The sequence below is a fragment of the Semicossyphus pulcher genome, unplaced genomic scaffold (assembly GCF_022749685.1).
Source record: "Semicossyphus pulcher isolate SPU_LCO1_2020_fin unplaced genomic scaffold, fSemPul1.0.p SCAF_8, whole genome shotgun sequence".
Classification (NCBI taxonomy): Eukaryota; Metazoa; Chordata; class Actinopteri; order Labriformes; family Labridae; genus Semicossyphus; species Semicossyphus pulcher.
In genome coordinates, this window is record NW_027211759.1 from 4,395,845 (window position 1) to 4,419,264 (window position 23,420).

Here is a 23,420-nt window from a genome sequence, read left to right on the forward strand (position 1 = left end):
GACAGTTGTTTCTGCTACGGCAGCCACTGCATACATTTATGCATAAGCACTCTGTAATGTGTTTATGTAACTGTCCTCCTGACCCAGACACCACTCTGTGCAGCCTAGTTCAACAGAAACAACCTATAGGAAGTATATTTACTACCTTCCTAGTTCTGCATCCTAACTGTACTTTCCTAGCTTCCTGCACTGACTCCTGGCTCACCTCGTCTTCCTGCTTCTGCTGAGTTCACCTCCTTCAATCTAGCTGCCCGGGTCACTTCCGAGATGCGCTTCCTTCTTTCCTAGTTTGCTGTCTAGTTTGTTGTTTCCTGGTTGGCTTCCTATGCAGCAGCGTGTTGACCCACATTATTGCTGTTTGGATTCCTTTGCTGGAATCTGCTCTCCGGAACAATAGGGCTCAGTTCTGCAAAAAGCTTGGACAGAAGGATAGAGAGAGAGGACTTTCTTGTCGCCCTCTCGCTTCATCTCCCGCCCTCTTTCTGTTGCTTTTCTGATTGTTTTACTTTTACTGTCTCACTCTTACTTGTTTTCATCTCCCTGACGATACTCCCCTCCACCCTGGCTTCTGTGCAGCATCTCCTCATCCTTCTTCCTCTCCTCTTCCTCTCTCCTTTGCTCTGTTGTCCTCCCAATTCTTTTGATCGTGTCATCATCAAAGGCTACACAGATACACATGAGACATAATAATGTCAGCCCTGCTTCCCTCTGCTGTCGTCTTTTCTCTCTCTTATATTCTTATCTTTAAATCACTTATACTTTTCTTTTTCCTTCTAACTTTTATCTGCCGTGATGGTGGATATGTTTATATAACTTTTACTTAATGTTGCAGGAGGTTATTGCATCTACTTGTGAAATATATCCGTAGTCATTGCGAGCATCATTCTGTTGCGTCTTCTTTGCCCTTCCCCCTTTTGTGAAAGAGCCAGCAGAAAGAAAGACAATCAATTCTTCCAGGGCTTGGCTGTGAACTATAAGGCTTCTGGGGATTCCTAACATACTGTGGCTGAAGAAGGGGGAGATGGAGGGAGTGAGGGAGGGGAAAATAAATGCATAGAAAGAAATGAGGAGGAGGGCGGGGAGAGACGGGAGAAAGTGGGAAAGACATGACTTCATAAAGACAGACAGGGAAATTACAGGATGTGATTTATGAAGGAAGAGAGTGGTGAGGTACAGAGAGAAAATTTGATTTGATGTATTATAAAACAGATAAAATGAATGGAAGAATGAAGAAGTGCTGAGACTTTGGCTCAGGTTACCGTCTGCGGCTGAGAGGGTGTTGGAAGGAGGGAACACCATCAAGACAAGACCTCCAATTACTCCCAGAACCTTCTCATTCTCAGTACAAAAATGTGTTAGGTTTCCACACTGGCGGAGAAAGATACTGATCCAAATACACAAGCATGATACACCAAGCTAAAAGAAATGCCTTAAAGTCTGAGAGTTTAAGACCTCTCTAAAACACTATTAACAAAAAATAAACCTTTTGCCTGGTGTTCTCTGTAATTGATAGAAGCAATAATATCTGAAATTGCCACCATAGCTGTGGAGAAAGTTGTACAAACAGCTCGTGGTTTCGCCCATTCTACATTCTCAACACCCAGCATGCATTGCGCCCCTTCCTCTGAAAGGAACGGCCCAGCGAGAGACACTGGAGTGAAATACTACCGTTTCTCTGCAGGTGATGGCTCAGAGTGGGACAGAATACGAAACACGCCGAGAATATACCGGTGGATCGTCTAAAAAGTTTTCGGTCTGCAGTCTACATTTCAAACTTGATGATTTTGAACAAGACATGACATCAGAGGCGGGCGTCCTAGATTGAGGAAGTGTAGTTTAGCGAGCTCCCTGGCAGGTTTTCCAGGGCCCATTGGAGAAAGCGGATAGCTCCAAAAGCACAGAGCCAAATTGCATTGTTTTTCTACCATAATGGCATCAGCTCCCTGTAATAGCATGATAGCACTGAGGTTGAAAATCGGCGACCTGGCCCTTTAAAAGAAAGACCCAGAACTGCTACAGTTTGTCTCAACATGTTCCAAAGTTGTTTTTCAAGGACAACATGCAGCTTTGTTTGCGATTCATGTCGCGTGCATGCAGGAGATTTCAGCTGTGGGTGAGAGTTCAGTGCAACAAATGCTGACATGGCTGAACTGAAAAAGATATGAACACAAGAGATAAGCTATCAGCAGTTACTTCAGCTGTTATTAAAACTATGCATGTATTTCAGTGGTTCAGCCTTAACTTTTGCTTCTTACTACTGTTTCCCTGTTGCCTCTGTGTCTCTGTTTTGTCTCTGAATCTGTGTCTGACAGTTGGACTTCCTGAAAACAAAACCCCTGTTTTCTCTGATTCATGCTCTGTAGGAATTACATCATTTCTCTTTTACATCTCACATATGTTGTTCTGTGGATTTCACAAGTGCTGAGTGACTTCTCGCTTCCTTCTGCCCTCCTGCCAGCCCTCACTCTGTGGATCTCACACCACTCTGACTGGACCTGAATCTTGTATCATACGTTTTTTATTACACTAGTTGCAGTGGTAGATTTATTTTAACCCCCTAGTTCCTACATGTGTGCTTGTGTTAATCAATATTATTGTGTGTTCCCATATTTGACCCTGCCAGCACCATTCCCCAACCATGTGTGAAATGCCTAACAGCACGCTTTGGAGGAGAGTTCTCCTCTTTTAAGCCCTGCTGGGAATCCCCTCACCACCTCAGCGCTCTCACAAAATGAGGCGTGGTCTGTCTAAATTGCTTTGTTTCAAAACACTGCAGCACATGCATCACCCCTGCGACCACCCTGCCGCAGCCACAAAGGCATACAGGAACCGGAAGCTAAAGCACATCGTGTGAGCAGTAAGAAAAGACGCACCATTCCTGTAAAGGGCGGAGGTCCATTAGGGGGTGGTCTCCCTCCCTGTGAAGTATACCTATAAAGTAACCTGTGTGTGTAAAGCTCTGAATGAAGTGTCTGTATCTGTCTTCGTATCTTTCTGCTTGTGTTTGTGTATCTGTGATCTTAAGAGTGTCTTAAACCTCCTGTAGTCGTAGCTAAGCAGCAAAATAATCTGCCAGGTGTCAGGTTACCCTCTCCACCCAGTCTTCCCTTGGTCCGACAAATCCGATATCCAAGCATATACAAACACCCCAAATCCCCCCACTTAATATCGTTCCACAACACACACCGCGGCAAGTATTCCTCAGATTCGGGAACAGGTTAGAGATGAAACACGAGCCGTTCAGAACCTGGCAGGAAGCTTTGCGGTTACAGAGACATTCAGGAAAGTGTGAGGTCTAGAGTTCAGTTCCCACAGCAGCTCATGTGAGTCTCTCCTAAATGGGAAAATTGGATATTGAAGCAATACTTGACCTCCAATCCCTTTTATAAAATCATACATGTGTGGGTTCTGGTGTTTGATCCTCTACAGAGCCATCTCTTGTTGATAGAAGTTGTATTGTAGCTTCATACTTGCTTTAGTTTCCTGTAATTGAGGTTTAAGTTTGTTTTTTCAGAAGCATTTTACCTCATTCTCATGATGTCTTTTCTCTCTTCCATCACTCCCTTTCCCTCATGTGGTTCCCCTTTTTCCCATCAATATCCACGATCACCCTCCCTCCCTGCCACCATGGCTGCCGTCTTCATCACCCTGTTTCTCTCCGATCCTGTGCACCTCCCTCAGTGAGCTCTCCAGTGGAGCTGTTGATCAGTCAGACTCTCTGCTGGGTCCACGATGACCTGGACCAGGTGGACTTCTCCAGCTACCTGCTCAAAGTCTGTGGCCAGGAGGAGGTGCTGCAGAAGTGAGTACAAGCAAACACAACAACTATTTTAAAGAAAACAACTTTTTTCTTCTACTGACCGAAAAATTTCCTCGGTTTCATGTGTTTTCTCGTGCACTCTGAATCTCCCTCCCTCTCTTAGTGTCTCTCTTCCCTCTCCCTATCTTTATCTCGACCACTCTTATCTTGGCATCCTCTCAAAGTCTTGTACAAAAAAAGGGGACTGACGGATGTTTCTATATTTCACCCTGTGCCCTCCTCCACCATGGAAATTCTCTTCTCCCTCTAATCTGGGATACATGGGAATGGTTACTCCCAAACTGGGACTTAAAAGTGATCCGTCATGATTATAACTGCTGGAAAGATGAATGCTGTGCGAACATACAGAGACAGTTGGAGATCTCTTTTGCTTTTGTTTGTTCATTTAAAACCTTAGACCTACAGTGAGTCCCATAGTTGTATAAAAAACCTAATATATTTGCTGGGTTTAACAATCATATCATTGCTTCATCTGTTGTAAAAAAAGACAGCCCTCTTTGGATGTAGCCCAAAGCTGTTACATCTGCCAAATGTTTGTAATATTTGTTCTTAGCAGTGAATTCACTCAGTTTCACTTTTAAAACAGAAGCAGTTGAAGGCCATGTATACAGGCTTTTCACATGTTTTAGTCAAATTCAGTCCCTACAGGAGCCTCTCTCTGATTGTGGTTGGAGATTCATTTAGGGCCTGTGTCCACTAAAGGCATTTTTTGCACTGGCAGCACCCACAACCCCAATTTCAGAGCGCTTCTCATCGATGCTTGCTGTTGCTAAGTTCCGAAATACAATAAAAAGGAATTGTGTCCTGGCATCACCTGGAAATTGTATCCATGAAAAAGCGAAAGGAGTAGCTCCTCCTCCATCATTGTTGTTTACAAAGTTGATATCTGAAGTCCTTCTTGGTTTAGATTGGTTGGAGAGGTAGAAGTGACACTAAGCGATGTTCCAAAAGTTTAAATATTTTCAACTTTTAGCGCCGACGACGCTGAACTTCACTAGGTTTGTACTGAAAATGCCGTTAGTGGACACAGGCCCTTACTGCATTTAAAGCTGACTGTGTGCAAGATCGACTCCACACAAAACACCTAAACTCAAGCAATCTTGCACATGCAACACATATTTTCATTAAAGTTCTCTTCATGACATTGTGGCAGTTTTTATGATACATCTGGACACTGTAGATATGCCAATTTGCTCATTTGTTAACATGCTGTGGGTGTTATTGCAGCTTAATGCCATACTGAGAGCTGTTGATTCCGATTAGCTGGTGGTGAGCATTATCTTTTCAAGTCACCATGCAGCTCTCAAAGAATGGTCTCCAGACCGTTCCAAACGACATCAGAGACATAAATCACAGACAAATTCAATGGTAATAATAAAAAGAGGGATACCGGGTGCTCACGGTAGCATGCTGTTGCCAGGTGCTCTTGAATGCTAAAAAGTTAACTGTCGAGGGAGGAAAGCCAATATGCTTTCTTCAGGCACGCTCGCACCGAGCCAAGGATTCAGTTTAAAATGTCTTTATTGAATCAGGGCATCTCTCGTAAAAAACATCAGGATCAAAGAAACAAACGCCTTCACCATGAGGACATCACTGCTGGAGGATGACGAGGAACCCCAGATTCAACAACGCAGACTTAATCTCCAGAAGGGTGGTGTATTATTGCTGCTTCTCCCTGCTGTACGCCCTCGCTGGCTCCTGCACTGATGTCATCATGGTGAAGGCGTTTATTTCTCTGATATTGATGTTTTTATGGGAGATGGCCTGATTCAATAAAGGCATTTTAAACTACATTCTGGGCTCGGTGTGAGCGTGCCTGAAGAAAGCCCGGTCGCTTCCCTGCCCATTTTTTTTCCTCTTTATTTAAGAGGGCTAATCCACGCTGAAATAAAAAAATCTACACAACTGAAGGTGTTGTTACTCCCTGTGTTGTGCCCTTTTTTCAATAACAACATATTCTTATCCTCTACGTACATTGTGATGTTCCTAACCTTGCCTCTCTGTTGCCATGTGCTACAGTAAACACAGCCTGGGCAGCCATGAGTATGTCCAGAACTGCAGGAAGTGGGAGAATGAGATCACATTACAGCTTCTCTCTCACTCCACCATGAGAAGGGACTTGGCCCGCAGCGTAAGTCACTCAATCAAGCGAACACATGAGCTCATATGAACTTTACTGTGCTGTGACATAATACACTTCATGTTGTGCGACTGAGAGTCATTTCTAACTTTTAAAACCTGCTGCAAACAATGAAAACAACATGAAATCCTTATTTAGTGAAATGATCTCATGGATAATGTATCACTGTTACTCAGGTACCTGCATACCTGTTATCTTGTGTGCTTATAGTGTAAATCTCTACTGCCTTTGTTTAGGCTGAAGATGACAACTCTACGATAGCTTTAGAGAAGCACATGAGCCAAGTGGAGAGGCCTTTCAGGGAGAACGTCACCAGGTAAGAGCGCCATACACCAGACGAGAAGAAACACTATCGAAGAGTTTTGCCGTTTCAGTTTTCTTTTGGCTGTCCCTCTAGTCTGATCCCACAAATGGTTGCCTAGTTCATCAATCTATCCATTATCTATACCGCTTATCCTGTTCAGGGTCAGGGGGGGTCTGGAGCCTATCCCAGCTGTCATTGTGCAAACTCCCCTGAGCTGGGATTTGAACCAGGAAGCTTTTAGCTGGGATGCTACAGCGATAACCACTGCACCACCGTGCAGCCCTTACCTACTTCAATGGTTTTATAACTTTTCTAGTTTAAGGACCCCTATCCTGAAACAAGTCAGACCATGAACCGCTACTTGATAAAATGTTGTCCCCCATCTGATAGGATTTTTGCTTTTAGACATTTTATTACAGAAACTATATGAAACCATGACAAAAATATCTGTCATTGTGTTACCTAATGATGGAATTACAGTACAAATACATGTCTGGGGATCCCTTTAACCCCATCAACGACCCCTGGGAGTCCCCAAACCCCACTTTAAGAGCCCATGACCTAGTTTTTATCTGTTTTGGTTGGTTTAATGCAGATTGATATGACTTAGTATACTTCTGGAAGTAATGTTATTAGTTATAGTAAAATGTGACTATGATATCTACATGATTTTGTCTCTCAGTGTTTTTGTTTTATTAGTTTTCTGTTAAGTTATTAAGAAAAAGCTGTTTTCGATCTTTTTTTGTATTCTGAGAAACGCAGTTGAAGTTCCTCGTGCCATTTCTGCTTCCTGACTTCTCTGTATTTTTGTGTCATCTTGCAGACAAGGCCTGGCTGACTATTTAGAAGGCTATCACAATCAAGTCAACATCTGTCTACAAAATGAGGTACATATGGCTTCTGTGCAGGTCTGGAATGTACAGTCAAAGGATTGAACAACTTTTATGCCTTTCAGGCCATAAAACATTTCTTAGACCATCAGCTATATGATTTAATATCAGTGAGGTTTTGTAAACTGTAACGCTGATAACAACGTTAACTTGTTGACCAGCTACTTAAATGACCAAATGATCGGCACAGTACTTTGACTGAACAGTATAACAAACGATTCACATACCTCACACATCCGTGTTGGTAAACCAGGACATTCCTGGAAGGCAAACTTTCTAGAAATGGCACATCTGTTTCTCAGCCAGCGTAGCTTATAGTGGAATAATTGAACACAGATTGAAGTAAGAATCACGCGACAGCCTCAACACAACTAAAACCTCACTATTGCATTTATTTGAGTGAGCTTTGGAAAAATCATGTCAAGGTAATTAATGAAGCTGTAGCATACAAAATCTTTTTATTGGAGCCTCGCTTCACACAGAAGGCTGGTTTGATTCAGAAATACTGTTTAGATGAGAATTTGTCAGATGTATTGTTGCTGCTGACCTCCTGATGTTTTGTTCCTGTGTTAAACAATGGGTTTCGCTGTTTATAGACACGCTGAAAACAGAAGTACAGGCTTCCATGAGTATCTGATGATTGATGCAGTTGTAAGAAACTCTCTGTATCTGTGCATTCAGAGTACCCAGTACAAGACGGTGGACCGGTTGGTGCAGACGATGAAGAACCTGTGCTGCGCTCTGGATGAGGTGGAGACACAGCATATTACAGAGGCCGTCAAAAGGCTGAAACACTCCGTCAATTTACCCAGGACACGCTCGCCCAAGGTGAACGCTTCGACACACACATTGCATATACATTTTAGATTTAAGGATGCCTTCTTAAGACCAGCATGTTTTGCATTTCAGTTGGGGTCCTCATCTGGTCAATCATCAAATGGTGAGTTCTGCACATGCACAGTCATACACAACATCCATTCATCCAACCAAATCTCTCCAAAGAAAAACAAATGTACTGGCAGTATTCAAATGATGAACATAGCAGCACTGTGGAAGTATTATGAAGCACATGGGAGTGGAAGCTTGTACAGTATGTTTGTCACTCTGGTCTGGTTGTACATCGATGTCTAAATAAATATAGGCCAAAGGCAGAGTTATATCCATGTGATTTCTTCTAGTGTTGGCATACATCTTCTCCTACCTTTGTTTGCGGTCCCAACTATGACCGTGACACCTCTGTGACCTCACACTGTTCTCTACCCAACCCCGACAGGTCACACCAGTCCTGTGGAAGAGTGCATGGCCTCACTCACGCAGGCCGTCTACAACCTGGGCAAACTCTACTTGCGCTCCTTCTGCCCCCCATCCTCCTCCTTCAGCTCACCTCCGCTGCCGCAGCCTGCAGAGGGGGAAAGTGTAGAGGGAAGGAGCAGCAAAGAAGCTTCTGGCACCACAGACCACCTTCAGTTCACTCTCTTTGCCTTGCACGGAATCCCGGCCAACTGGGTCAGCAGGTAAATAGTCAGAGGAGGAACGAGTGCGGGGCTCCACGCTTACACTTATTTTTAGGTACACAGATGAATTACCGTCCTGTCTTTTAAAGGGGAGGTATTATGATCATTTCAAGCTTCATATTTCACTCTGTGGAGTAGCTTAGCATAATATACAGTTAAAAAAAGTCCTCATTGTTTTCACACTGGTGCTCTGTGCAGGCCCTCGTACAGCCTCTGCCTGAAACGACTCAGTCAGCTCTGTCCCTTTAAGAAATCCCGCCTCTACAAGCCCACTTTCCTCTGATTGGCCAGCTCTCCGAAGCCTGCTGAGGCTGCACTTTGTGACGTCACAAAGTGCAGTAGAACAAACTGTGTGAAACCTGGCATTCACAGCAGCCTGCAAACTGAGCTGAGGAGCCTGGGGATTACTCCAACATACTTTCATCTACAGATTTGAAACCTAACCCACGTTTAGTCTGAACATCCAACATTGTAACGCTATATATATGTCTTAGTATGTGATAGCATTATGCTAACCCTAACCCCATAATACCCCCTCTTTAAAAAGTACTGTGCCCCTAAATTTTCATCAGTTTTTCTTAAACACTTAACAAGCTCCCCAGCACTGTTAAAGTCTGAGCCGGATTGTGATTCCTCTAACCCCAACTGGCTGCTCCCCCTACCAGCCTATCGTAGAGGAGGGGCACAGACTTCAGTCTAAGTTCAATTTGTGGAGAGTGCACAAAGACAACATCAGCAAAGTTTGATGTTGGCCTGGCATCGAGTTTGTCATGGAAAGACATTAGCTCCTGACAGCTTATGCGGTCTGCCATTTTTGAGTTTAACCAGCAAAAGCTACAGTCAGCCCTTACTGAGAAGGAGAAACTGTCACTTGGATGTTTTTACCCTGAGTAAGTCATACCCCTTTCCCACCAAAATTAGCATGTTGACACAGGTTTTTCAGACCCGGGAAGACCCGCTAATAAATGCCGATCATCTCTTTCCCCATTGCCAGTGGAGTATACTCCTTTCGGACTCTTTTCTGCTGCGTCACAGTCTGATGTCACAAACGCGCCATGAACAGTAAAGATGTTACTGTGGTTAGGTCTTTATTGTATCTATTACTGATTCAGTCTGTTTATCAAACTCGGCGCCGACAAATTTTGAACGATGTTCGAGCGCTGCTTGGATGGAGACGGGTTGAATTTGTAGCTGAGATGACGAGGAGTCGCAGAAGTTACCGACGGAGCATAGAACCAGGAAGGGGGCGGAGATTAGCGTGTCAACACAGGTTTTGTGTTCCCATCGATGCCGATCGGAGCTGAGATGATAATTACCCGGGTCTACTGCAAAGTCATTTGACCCGGGTCTGAATGCAGATTGTAACCTTTCCCATTAAGCAAAAAAAAAGTGTGTTAGCGGCTTTTTTAACCAGTGGGAAAGCAGCTTAAGTAATGAGAGAGGCCCAAGAAAAATATAGCTGCTTTGTTACAAAGGCTGGGGAAAATAAATTAAAATGAGGCAGCTTATCGTAGATCATTTTATATGATGTCTGTTAATCTTATCCCTAAATAGGTGTGTTATTATTATATAATGAAATTTGGGTGCACAAGCACATAAAGCATGTGTTGGATGTTTTATGCTGCAGAATATTTGAATGTATCCTTTACTGCAGGATAATTAAAACCTCTATTCATGCATGTGTTCTTGTATGATCTCCCACTTGTTCACTGTTATTAGTGCCACCCACCTTTCACTTGATTGTACTTCTGCACAGTGGAGCCATAAAGAAAGAAAGGAGGCAGTTGAGAATTATACACACTTTATTTTTAATGTGAATAACAGAGAAGGCTTACATTCATAAGCAACCACCAAAATGATGGTTAAAAACATGTCTTTGTGTCTATAATAAGCTCATTCAGTAAGTATTTATTGGTAAGCAGCTCGGACCGCGGGGAGTCCTGCAGGCTGTGTTGTCACAGCAGCTAGTCTTGTTTTCTCCTACTAAACAAACGGCTCCTGTGTTGCTCCCCATGTCTTATTTTTCCATGCCAGTGTCCTGTTTCACCCGGACTTTATCTCCTGCGTGTGTCTGGAACTGAGCTGAGCCAAATTTTCCGTTCCCGGCTCCGTCACGCGTCAGTGACCAGGATCAGTTCATTTCAGACGAGCCCTTCCACAGAGAGTTGGCTAGCTGTGAGCGCGCTAGAAACACAGAAAGGTAAAGTGAAGGTAAGAAAAGAGGGAGGGCTCGAGACTTGAAAGGACCTCCCAGGTAGTCTAGGCTGTCATGGGAAAAAAACATTGTCACATTCAGTCGGAGCTATAGATAGAGGGTTAGTTTTAGTGCTGAAGCACAGTCAGTATGCATCATGATGCATGCAGACAAAGGCCATGTGTGGTTAGGAATTTAAATCAAAGTGAAATGGAAAATATGAAGGAACTGTAACCCTGACTTTAAGATGGATTCCCTTTTAAATCTGTGTAATGCAGCCCCCTCCTTCCATGGTAATGTTCTTGTTGGCCCGTGACACTTTCATGAAGAGAGGAACTGCTTAATAACAGGCCTATTTACTCCAGCACGGCCTCTTCTAGCAGCTATTTTAAGCCAGCACCAAACATTGCTGCAATGACAGCCATTCCAAAAGCACGTCCAGAAATATTTAGCTCCTCACAACCCGAGGCCAGAGGGACACAGCGAGTACAGTATCCCCCCGGGCCAACATTAATAGCTGAGCATATCTGTTGTTGTGTTGTGGTGTCACTGTAAAGCTCCCTTATTGAGGTCTGAGCGTTTGGCGTTGTTGTGGCTCATGTGTCATCCATCTGGAGCTTCAGTGTATGCCGAGGCACTGTCAGCATATTGAGACACCATGACTAGCGGTGGAGCTGCCAACACAGATGGCACTGAGCAGCGGATCGAGCCTGTAGTAGTGAAAACTTGTTACTAATGTGGTTGTTTTTTTAAGAGACTTACATATGTAGCTGTAACTAACACATTTAAGTTTTTGCTGTGGCTAACAGGAGCTGCCGGATACTTTGTGTCATCACATGAAAATAAATATCCCTGTCTGCCTCTTATCTTTACATACAATTTAAACAGAGGAAATGTTTTATTTAATTGTGATTATTAGAGGTGTTGTGTTGTTTTTCAAATGTGTTTTCATGTATTTACGATTGCATGGACATCTATTTGTATAAAGGTTTAAGTACTGTATATACACACATTCACTGTTGCCTGATGAGACCTTTTCCCAGCTTTGTGTTGGGAATATCGACCATGCTTGATAGATATTGACACTTCTTCCTTACTGTCCTACATGGTTGTACTAGACTTTTTCAAGTGCATATTTGTGCAACATAATAACTATAAAGGTGGTTGCATCACTCCTATTGTCTTATATCCCCTTCTCCACCATGCTCCATCCTCACACTTGTTTTCCATAACGTGTCCCTATAATTCCTCCTCTCAGGTGTGTTTGTGCAGGTACATTGTAGCTTCCATGGATAAATACAAGTTAAAAAGGGGTCTTAGAAAAGTCGAGCTGAGAATCAATGTGGTCTAATCATAAAAATTCAAAACAGCTGTGTTGGTGTTCAGGGCCTAATAATACTGTTACTAGGCAGTATTAGTCAGTGGGAAAGTCTTGTTGAGGAATGCTGCTGCTGCTGCCTCTTTTTGTATGCCTATGAGTTGCTATTGCATTTGCAGGTTATTGGGAAGCATACATACTCACTGTATAGTGTCATAAATTAGAAACCGACTTAAAGTGATAATCTTGAAGATTTTAATATAAATAAATGTCTGTTGAGTCACTTTCTATCGCCCAATGAGGTAACACATGGTGATTGAGCCTATGGCCCACTGATGAAAGCCTTTGCATTTGCAGTATTACAGTCTGGATGTCTGTGGCGACTTTTGCGGAAAAAAATCACAAGCAGCGCCCAGTTAGTGACGCGTTTTCCATCAGCCAGCAGTGGTTGGTCTGCCAGAGAGGGTAGGCGGAGCTAAGTGTCTGCTTTTCCACTCTTTGCAAGTGTTGCGAGTAAACAGTAATCTACTATGGCTGAACAAACAAAGAAAAGATGGATGACTACAGATACAACTTCAACAAGAAGTGAAAATCCAAAGAAAAAGAAACAAACTCGACGCTCAGATGAAGCAAACAGTCTGAAAAGGAAAGCGACCGTCAGCCAGGAAAATCAAGAGTTACAACCGGAGCCAACCGTGGACGTCACACATGCAGCACTGTCTGGATATCTGGGAAGTGTGCTCCCGGAGTTACCGTTTATCGCCACAGGTGTCGCCAAAGAGAACGAAACTGAGATCTTCGAGATTATAACTTCAATGAAACATTTCTATTTATACGTACACAAAAGTGCTTTAAAGTGACATGTGTCACTGTCCTTTTACAGTACTTTTTAATGTCCGTATCTAAGCAACAAATGAGCATTCACTTATCGACCTTTTGTCAAATCTCCTGGCGTCTGACAGAGCCTCTGATCAGCCAGTAGCTATTCCTAATTTGTTATTGTTTTGTTGCAGTTATGAGAAGTACTTCCTGATGTGTTCCCTCACCCACAACGGCAAGAACCTGTTTAAACCAGTCCAGTCCAAGAGAGTGGGCACATACAAGAGCTTCTTCTACCACATCAAATGGGACGAACTGTGAGTAATCTTTCTCTTCCCGTCTCCTTAGCTTTCATAAATTTCCCTTTTAACAACAAAAGCGACATACTACATGTGCTGCCCTTCCATGCTTTAACACTGTCCTCATCTCTGGCAGGATAAACTTCCCCATAGCTGTAGCCGTTCTCCCACTGGAGTCCATACTGAGCCTGACTCTGTTCGGGGTGCTGAACCAGAACGCCAGCGGCTCCCCAGACTCCAACAAACAGAGGAAAGCTCCGGAGCAGCTGGGCAAAGTTTCTATGCCCCTCTTTGACTTCAGAAGGTGAGGAGGAAGGAGCAGCTGGTGGTGGCTCGATGTTTGTGCGTGTCATTTGAGTGGTAGTCCAACTTAATTTTAAAAAATCACTTAGATGGGAAACTGTTCTAAAACAGCAATGCCTGAGAGTTTAATCAAGTCCATGCTTTATCAATTTTTCACATTGATCAATTAGCAATCGCTTCATGAAATTACATCATTGCCGCAGTTAATAAGATTGTTTCCTGTGATTGTTGTTTTTGCATCTTGTTGTTGTTCATTGCTGGCTGTGTTTTTTGCAGGGTGCTCGCCAGAGGCAGCAGGTTGTTGTGTCTGTGGACGTCCGCCCAGGGAGCTGCTGCTGCCGGCGGCTCTACAGGCAGCCGCAAGAGGGTACCCGCAGAGAGGATAGTACTACAGGTGGGTGGTGGTTCTAACATCTGTACAAGTAGCATTCGTGTTGTGAGTAGTCATGTTGCATTAAAAGCAGAAGTCCCTTCCAACCCTCACCTATGGTAGTGGTGACGGGTAAGGAGCTCAGACATCCGGCCTGGTTCGGGCATCTGATTAGGATGCCTCCTGGGCGCCTCCCTGTGGAGGTTTTCCGGGCACGTCCAACTGGGAGGAGACCCCGGGGCAGAGCCGGAGCTCGCTGGAGGGATTATATATCCCACCTGGCCTGGGAACACCTCGGGATCCCCCAGGAGGAGCTTGAAAATGTTATTAGGGAGAGGGACGTCTGGGCTTTCCTAGCCGATCCTGGATAAGCAGAGGAAAATAGATGAGTGGATGGATGGATTACGATTGCTACAACTATTGCTATATGTAAATAACTATTGCACTAAAATCTTATAGTTATTGTAACAATGGTAGAAGTGGGTTTCCTGGAAGTTAAGTAGTGAAAATGGTACTATGGTTTTGATAATGCCAGTTCCTGTCAAACTGTAACTTTGCCAACTTGTAGTTTTGATTCGGAGCCATTTTTTGTTCTGTCTTTTCTTTACTTATAAAACAGTCAAAGTTTTTATGAAAAGAGGAGTAATCTGATCCTGACTGTGGACATTTGTGTTTCCCTCAGGTGGACTTCCCCAACTCAGCTGTGGATGTTTTATACGTGGGACCTAAGGAAACTCCCAGCCCCGAGCCAACAGTGGAAGAGCTGGACCCTGATCTGCGTCGTAAACTGGAGAAAATCTGCAGCAGAGCTTCTAATTTCGGGTAGGAGAGTCTTACCCCGTGTTTTAACTTCCACAAAGCAGAGATTGCAATATGAGAGTAGTTCTCACAGCATTTCTTACTACTACTCTGCCGTTTCTGTCATATCACTTCAAAGAGTTTGTGAGGGAAATTTGGCCTGAAGCAATGATTTCAAATGATAGCCCTGACATCAGAGGGGGTGTTAATGTAGCTGTGGTTGATGTGCAAAACAGACAACTGCTGGAAGGTGTAATAACTTCTCAACATCCATCGGCAGGAGACAGAAATGTAACAAAACCTGAAATGATATTCTTCTTTGCAGCTTACAGCTGTGCAGAAAATAAGCCTAAGGTCTTGTATGCCAGACAACATCTCTAAGGTTGTAATAGTAGGAGTGTTTGTCATAGATGAAAACTAGTTTGGGTGCAAGGTAACAAATCTACCAACCATGGAATACACTTTACCTTTTCAAAATATTAAAACCACACTTTTAGAAGCTGCGTAGACTTTAAAGTTTTGATTCTATGTTCTTCAACAACTGCTGACCTTTGACAGCTGGTGTGGCTCTTTGTCGATGTACAATACTCTGCACGAGGAGAGTTTAACAGCAAGCGCAGAAACTGTATTTCTAGGTGCATTTTTTCCCTCAGCTTTTTGGCCGTCTCTCAGACCACCCAAAATCCGTTGGACTTACTAGATTTAAGAAGAGATTTTAAAAGATGCCACTGACTTTGCCAGACTCAGTTTCCCCCATAAACGCCTGTATGTTGTCTCCTCCAGCGTGTCTGTTCTCTTCCAGCTGCTGCAGGCCCAGCTAAATGCTCTCTTATGCCTGCTGCCAGCCAAATCTCCTCCACACTGCCAACATCCATGAGACTCAACCGGTCTTTTAGCACAGAGCGCTCTCTCACTGGGCTGCCTCACCGCCTGCTTTCTGTCCTGCCCCATTCATTCCTCCAGCCTCCACTAGACTTGTGGGGCTGTAGTTTCACTCATCTGTCGTGTGTTGTTCCGCTGTGTGTGATACTGCATCAGTCCCTTAATGAGAAAATAATGTTTTTAGACTCTTGAGGCACTTTAGGACAAGAGCCAAGAAATGTCAGACTTGAAGCAGGGATTGTGTTTCCTAGTTTGCCATGAATGGTATATGACTCTTAAGGGTCCTAAAGTTATTGTATTCGGTTTATTTGTTTGGTCAGGATAATGTTTTCCACATTTACAAGATCGTACACTGTAGTGAACACGATATCCTTTATGTAGTCCATTGATGTAGGTCACTCTGAGGCCGACTGATATTGTAAAACACTTGTGTAACTTGCTTGAGAAAAAAGGGAATGTCCACACACGATTAAAAATCAAAAGACACTTGTTTATTTCTAACAACTTCAAAGAGTGTTACATAAAGGAAACGAGAATATAAACTAAATAACAATGCGATGGGGAGGTCATGCAAGCTGCTCAAGGTTATAAGACTGTATGCTTTCAGTCAGCCGCACCACTAGGCTGCAGCACCGTTCCTTATGAGCCCGAGCTGACCTGCTGGGTTACGCATGCTAAAAATCATTAGTAAACATTTGTAAACATATAAGTAAGGAATGGGATAAATACAAACTAAGGAATTGGCTCCTACACACTTTACTGAAGATTACAGGAGTCCTAACAACAGGGGTTGTATGTCTTGATATTATTAAGTTTTTTAGTTATTGAGTTGGCTAAATTCAACCAATTGTCTGTGCTTTTTATCAGTTTTTCTGAGATTATTATCAGTAGTGACTTAACAATCACGTTAATGTCAGCTTCACTTCCTTTGCTTTTGTGTGATTCTCTTTAAACGCTCTTTTCTGTTTTAACCATCATTGTTGATCCTGCCAAGTAAACTGCTCCCTGGAAGTCCTTTCAACACTTTCCTCTCGTTTATTTTTTTATATATCTGTCTGTTTAGGAAGTGTCTAAAGTTTGAGTTGGTTAAATATGATGGACAAATCAGACAATAGATACTGAACAGAACAAATGAAGTAAAATAAAACACAGTTTTTGGGGGTTCTTTATGTCTTTATTTATATACAGCTTGGAAAAAAATGAAGAGACCACTGCAAAAATGTGTTTTTCTCTGGTTCTACTATTTATATGTTTGTGTTTTGTTTTATTGTAAACAACATTTCTCCTACCTCCAAATCAAATATTCTCATCAGGTCTTTTATTTGCAGAAAATGACGACTGGTTAAGAAAACCAAAAGATGCAAAAAAGATGTTTTTCAGAGCTCGAGTAAAGCAAAGAAAACAAGTTCATGTTTAAATCGGGTTCACATCTGGATCGGGCTGGCCATGACATGAAGAGAGAGATGCTGATTTAAGGAACATTTGGAGCTGTATATTTTTTTATATAAAATATATTTACCATCCCATCCATTTTCATCCATTTCCTCCAGGCTAAAGCGGGCAGATCACCAGCTTCTATGGGACCACAGGCTGCACTGTCGGAGGGACCACCCCAGCAGCCTCCCCAAGGTGCTGGCCAGTGTGCCCAGCTGGGACTGGGCCAGCATCGCTCACATCCACTCCCTGCTGCACCACTGGCCCCCTCTGCCCCCCGTCACTGCGCTGGAGATGCTGGAAGCAAAGTATGCATATATTAACTGTACATACATAAACCCACACTTGTTTATGGCACCACGGATCCTTTAGACATCATACAATTTCTGACATAAATTGGATCTCATGAACTCTATTTTTAGTTTGTGATTTTAGTTACTTGTCAAACTGATGTGTGTTTAAATGTTTCTTTTGGTGAAGCCAAAGAAGGTGTGGAAAGGTGTCTCTTTGTTAACTCCTGAGTCCTTGTCATATATTTTGTGTGTGCAGGTTTGCAGATACAGAAGTGAGGAGTGTGGCTGTTAGTTGGATTGAGAAGAGCAGTGATGACGAGCTTGCTGACTACCTCCCACAGTTAGTACAGGTACAGGCACTTTAAGAATACTCTAAGTCATGCATCGTCACATGTTCACTGTTCATTCACTTTCATTTACTCTCTTTCATTCATCTATTATTTAACATCTATATTCTATTTCCCCCCCTTCCAGGCATTAAAGTTTGAGTGTCACCTAAAGAACGCCCTCGTCATGTTCCTGCTGTCCAGAGCACAAGGCAACATCAACATTGCCCACTACCTCTACTGGTGAGTCCACAGCAGCAATGAAACAGGAACCAGGTGTCTTAGCTGTTTCCCGAAAAATATCTAAAACGAATTGTTGCAAAAGTCTGAAAGGTGCTGAAGTGAAAACACTGAAAACCTGAAGAAAAGTGTTGTTTAAGAAAGATAAAGATACTTAAACTACCATGTTATTAGTTATGGTTTTTGATGTATGATTCCACTGCTAAGGCTCTCTGTGGATAGTGTATAAATAGTGGGTTACCTGTTGTGTTAATGGCTGCAGGCTGCTGAAAGACGCTGTGCAGGATCCTGCCTGGGGACAGCGCTATGAGCGAGTGCTGGGGGCTCTGCTGTGCCTGTGCGGAGCCAAGCTGAGGGCAGAGCTCGAGAAACAGTCTAACCTGGTGACCCTCCTGGGAGCTGTGGCGGAGAGGGTCAGACAAGCCGGGGGATCTACACGCCAGGTTTGTGTGTGGTTGTGATCTAACTGTTATAATGCGTTTTACTTCCTATTGTGGGTGCGTGTTAAGCATATTTGTGTGTGTGCGTTCAGGTGGCGCTGCAGGAGGGACTTGAAAACGTTCAGAACTTTTTCCAGAGGAACAGCTGCAGAATGCCGCTCAGCCCGAGTCTGGTGGCCAAAGAGCTAAACATCAAGGTAACACACTCACAAACACACACACACATAGACCATGAATGATGAGCAGTATGGCTAGTAACTCTAACCCAATCAAGTTCTGCCATATTAAGCTATTTTTAATAATTGTAGCAGGTAAATCTTTTCTCCTTTCTCACCACACTGGTTCGATTACAACCCAGGCCATTCACTGCATGTCATCCCCTCTCTCTCACCCATGTGTTTGCTGTCTATGTTTAGTCATCTCTGTCTGTTTAAGGCTGAAAATGCCCAAAAAATAACCATAATCAGGAGAATAAGAAAAACCTCAACTGAACTTTTGGTCAGGAAATGTTCTCTGTAAAACCTGTGGTTCAAACCATTGTTGCAATATGCTCATTAAGCTTCAGTTTAACCAAAATATTTAACACATGCATGCTGCATATATTCTGAAAAATATGACATATACTCTATAAGCATGTACTTTAATACATAAGTAGAGGATTACTTCCTGCCTGGTGAATCACCGTGGTTACATGGCCATCATTTTGCACACCTCAGGCTTTGATTAAGGCACTTATTGTGTTGTATGTAAGTAAATGTAGAGCCTTGTTTTATGTGACTGTAGTGTATCTCTTTTTTAATATGATCCAGACGTGACATTCTATATTTTTTATCCAACATAATGTTATTGCCTCTTCTTCTTTGATGGTGACTCTTTTCGAGAAGCATGTGATGTCATACAGTACCTGGCTTGACTTTAAAAAACATAGCTCCACATAAATCAGAGATATAAACAACAAGGAAAGACGTGATTGGATCCTGTTGTGAAGCTGAAACTGAAAAACAACATTACAGCATGCTGTGGTGTAGAAGATGAAATCATCTGTTTGTGTGTGTAGGCCTGCTCCTTCTTCAACTCCAACGCAGTTCCTCTCAAGCTGGCCCTGGTCAACGCCGACCCACTGGGAGAAGAGATCAATGTTATGTTCAAGGTATGGCGCCCACACACAGACCTGTAATGTGCTGACATACCTGGTTATAAAGTATCTTTGACACGCACTCCACTAAGTTTAAACTGGGCAGCTGTCATCAGATACATTGTTGTACTTGTTGTAGCCACTGTTGTTTACATGCCACTCATCTGAACACTGCGCCCCCTGGTGGCTGAAGTAAAATCCAGGTAGTAACAACAAAATTGCAGAATGTTGTTGTCATTTGTCCCCCTGTTTGTTTGTTTGTTTGTTTGTGTTTAAGGTTGGAGAAGATCTGAGGCAGGACATGTTAGCGCTTCAGATGATCCGCATCATGGACCGCATCTGGCTGCAGGAGGGGCTGGACCTCCGCATTGTCAACTTCAAATGCATCTCCACCGGAAAGGATAAAGGTAACAGTCAAGCAACAAAAACAGAGGCTCCATCAACACCCGTCATTACAAGTTTCTTTTAACAGATAAAGTCCAGAAGACACTGTCATTTGCTCTCAGCCATATATATGGGTCTCTTCTGATTGGTCCAGAAGGAGCCGGTAATTCACTTGACTCCTGACTTCCTCGAATGCATCATAAATGATGGCTCCGACCTCCGTTCAACAAACTTCTCATTTTAAGTAGTTTTCTTCTCCTCTTGAGGACAGACCTGACAAAGCTTCATGTTGACTTTGATGTTGATTCTGATGTTCCTAATCTGCATCATGATGTTGTTCTTTCAGCAAACTGAAGATCCGTTAATTAAAGTCGATCACAAGAAATCTGTTTATTTTTCTGCTTCATCCCGCTGAAGTCAGAGGAGTCAGGAGCCAGAGTGCAGCCTCTGAGTAACTAACTGTTTACAGTGACACTGAGACTCAGCACAAACAGATGAACGGGCGCTCCTACGGGGGGATTTAATGAACCAAAAATAATGGTGTTTATTTAGCAGACATATCTGGAGGGGAGAATTTCACTTCACTTTAAATCTGAACACACGGTCGCTTCTCCAGCTGCTAACTGGACTGTAAACAGTTCAGCGCTCTGAAAAGGAAGTCTTGGCTGGAAGTCCTTGTTGTTACTGATGGTTCTCTGTTGCTCCCAGAGGCTTTATCACCGTCAGACTATAGAAGATGAGTTCTGAGATTGGTGGTTTAGTTACTACACAAGGAGTTTTATTACAGGGTACAATTATCCATAACCTAACACAGACATAAATATAAATCTTATTCATGAAGCTTAAACAGGAGAAAAGTGTTATCAACTCACAGGATCTAACTCCTTTCTCCAGATGTGGTTTAGCAGTTTAATTTCTTTCCTAAAAGCTTTCTTGGATGCATTTACACTTTAAAAAATCTGATATCAATCCTGTCCATCGAAGACACATCAAGAGTGTAGATAGGGTCAGACACACTCAAATGAAGTCGACCTTTATTTATGCCATCTTTGCAGAAACATATTGTTGAAACACTGTACTCAACAAACATTTTCAAACAGCACCTGTCTGTGATTAAATACAACATGGCCATGGAAAGAAGACATACGCTCTTGACTGAGTTAAGAAATGCTGAATACAGGCATTTTATTTCATCAACCTGTGATCAGAACCGACTTTTTATAAACCTTTAAGAGCTGATTAGGATTCACAAGTAGACTTGTTGCAATGTCAAGGTTATGACTACAGTACATATTCTTATCATCCTTGCCAATACAATAATTTTTCATTGTGTTAATAAAGGTTGTGATGTGTTGTTTAGGCATGGTGGAGCTGGTGCCGTCCTCCGACACCCTGAGAAAGATCCAGGTGGAGTACGGCGTCACCGGATCCTTCAAGGACAAACCACTGGCAGAGTGGCTCCGCAAGTACAACCCTGCTGAGGACGAGTATGAGAAGGTAGAAGCACACTGAGTACTCACGACTGAGCTGCATTTTAAAGTCTTATGACGTAAACTTTGACAGAATGACACGGCAGCAAAGGAGTTAAAAACACACAGCAAGTGAACTCTTAGCAGTTTATAGCAGTTGTACAACTTTGTGACCTTTGACACCTGTAAATGTGAAACCTTACTCCCAACTCCTGACCTCTGACCTGACACATCTACTGCACAAAGTCTGACCCTGAACTTCAGCAGCACACAGATATAAACTTGTCATTAGATACATGCAAACCTGGAGTACTGCTGTTTATGAGGCTGCAGCTACAGTGCTTTTTTTAGTTTGGAAAGTCTGCGAAATAATTTAGGAAGTTCTGTTTTTACTTGAAACATCTGGAAAAGTCGGGAATACTTGAGTCAGCAACTTCTTTTCCTTTTAAAGCATTCAGGTTCTGACCTCCCTAACAAAATCTGTCATTATAACATTACATCATGCAGCTCTTGCTCTACAGCCAACCAACAAAACCTAAAGACTTTTGTTTTCCTTCCTCTTTTTAGGCATCAGAGAACTTCATCTACTCGTGTGCAGGATGCTGTGTGGCAACTTACCTCCTGGGCATCTGTGATCGCCATAATGACAACATTATGCTGCGCTCCACTGGTCACATGTTCCACATCGACTTTGGGAAGTTCCTGGGACACGCCCAGATGTTTGGCAGCTTCAAGAGGTGACTATCAGATTTGCTGATGTCTCTCTCAGGTCTAATCTAGCCCCACACTAAATGTCAGGTGGATCGGATGTAAGCCTTAGGAGGAGTTCGTTAAAGTATGACCCCTGGAAATGGTGCAAAATACACTGGTTTTTGACAACAAAAATAAAAATGGTGGACTTCCTGTTTGTTTTACAATATTGGTCCCAGAGGCTTTTTTGTAGGTCTAGGTATGATACATATCTGTACCAAATTTCATAAGTCTAGGTTTAACGTGCTGCGGGGGCTGAATTTTTGAAAAATTGTAGGGGGCGCCGTTGAGCCATTTAGCCACACCTACTAAGAAAACCTACATAAGTCTTCTCATTTTCCCAGTTTCATGGCTGTACACGCCTTTTAAGCCCCTGATAGCTGATGAGCTATGAAAATAGCTTCCTGTTAATGGTGAACAACGCCTGCACGTGTTTGTGTTTGCATGTGGGCTTGTCAGATAAAACATGCTTTGGCGCTATCAGGGTTTCAAGATTATTCCCTAAAGGTGTGTCAGATGCCTGCTGCCTGTTCCATTTTTGCTTTCATTACCAGGTAGTTAATAGATAATAAAGATCCTGCACCAGCTGATTCCAGTAACACAGTATCATAAAGTACTTTGGCCTTTTGGTTACATTATGTACTACAGTAAAAAGGCAATAAAACGATGTTGACAATGGGCCTTCAGAGGAAATAATTTAAAGAAGGCTCCTCTTTTTCTTTGGCAAGCTCATCAGCAGGTCAATCTCCCACAATTCCTTTAAGTCCTTGAACTCGAGGAGTAGGATGAATGTTTGTTTACGATCATGGCCTGGTTTTTACTCGCACACTGCACTCGTTCACAGCCGAGATCTGTCCAGATGTGCTGCCCTCTAACAACAGCCTTAGTTTTTGGCCTCTGAGCATCTCCACTAAATATGCACCTGCGGTAGTTTAGTGTTTTGGAGAAGGAGGCTCATTCACTTTCCCAATTAGGATTTAAACCAAAGACTCTTCATCCACCACTTCATTCCCTCTTCAGAAGCTGGGTTTAAATGCTCTCTCCTTCTTTCCCATCAGGGACCGAGCTCCGTTCGTCCTGACCTCTGACATGGCGTACGTGATCAACGGAGGCGAGCGTCCCACCAGTCGTTTCCAGCTGTTTGTAGACTTGTGTTGCCAGGCCTACAACCTCATCCGCAAGCACTCCGGGCTTTTCCTCAACCTGTTGTCACTGGTGAGACGAAACCCCCCCCCACACACACACACACACACACACGCACACACACACACACACACACACTCACACACACACACACG

At 43.1% G+C, this 23,420-nt stretch overlaps 1 protein-coding gene across 1 annotated transcript in view; it reads left to right on the top strand.

The window, feature by feature from the left end:
• The window catches only part of pik3c2a (phosphatidylinositol-4-phosphate 3-kinase, catalytic subunit type 2 alpha), a 52,399-nt gene that overhangs the window by 22,475 nt on the left and 6,504 nt on the right, over positions 1 to 23,420 (top strand). The window contains exons 5-25 of the mRNA XM_069685954.1: positions 3,682 to 3,802; positions 5,840 to 5,951; positions 6,197 to 6,276; positions 7,088 to 7,151; positions 7,836 to 7,982; positions 8,064 to 8,094; positions 8,428 to 8,668; positions 13,194 to 13,316; positions 13,435 to 13,602; positions 13,878 to 13,995; positions 14,654 to 14,793; positions 17,202 to 17,393; positions 17,635 to 17,728; positions 17,853 to 17,947; positions 18,207 to 18,387; positions 18,477 to 18,581; positions 19,442 to 19,534; positions 19,797 to 19,926; positions 21,264 to 21,400; positions 21,940 to 22,109; positions 23,181 to 23,337. Of these exons, the coding sequence (XP_069542055.1) occupies positions 3,682 to 3,802; positions 5,840 to 5,951; positions 6,197 to 6,276; positions 7,088 to 7,151; positions 7,836 to 7,982; positions 8,064 to 8,094; positions 8,428 to 8,668; positions 13,194 to 13,316; positions 13,435 to 13,602; positions 13,878 to 13,995; positions 14,654 to 14,793; positions 17,202 to 17,393; positions 17,635 to 17,728; positions 17,853 to 17,947; positions 18,207 to 18,387; positions 18,477 to 18,581; positions 19,442 to 19,534; positions 19,797 to 19,926; positions 21,264 to 21,400; positions 21,940 to 22,109; positions 23,181 to 23,337 (2,699 nt within the window). The remainder of the gene's footprint in view (positions 1 to 3,681; positions 3,803 to 5,839; positions 5,952 to 6,196; positions 6,277 to 7,087; positions 7,152 to 7,835; positions 7,983 to 8,063; positions 8,095 to 8,427; positions 8,669 to 13,193; positions 13,317 to 13,434; positions 13,603 to 13,877; positions 13,996 to 14,653; positions 14,794 to 17,201; positions 17,394 to 17,634; positions 17,729 to 17,852; positions 17,948 to 18,206; positions 18,388 to 18,476; positions 18,582 to 19,441; positions 19,535 to 19,796; positions 19,927 to 21,263; positions 21,401 to 21,939; positions 22,110 to 23,180; positions 23,338 to 23,420) is intronic.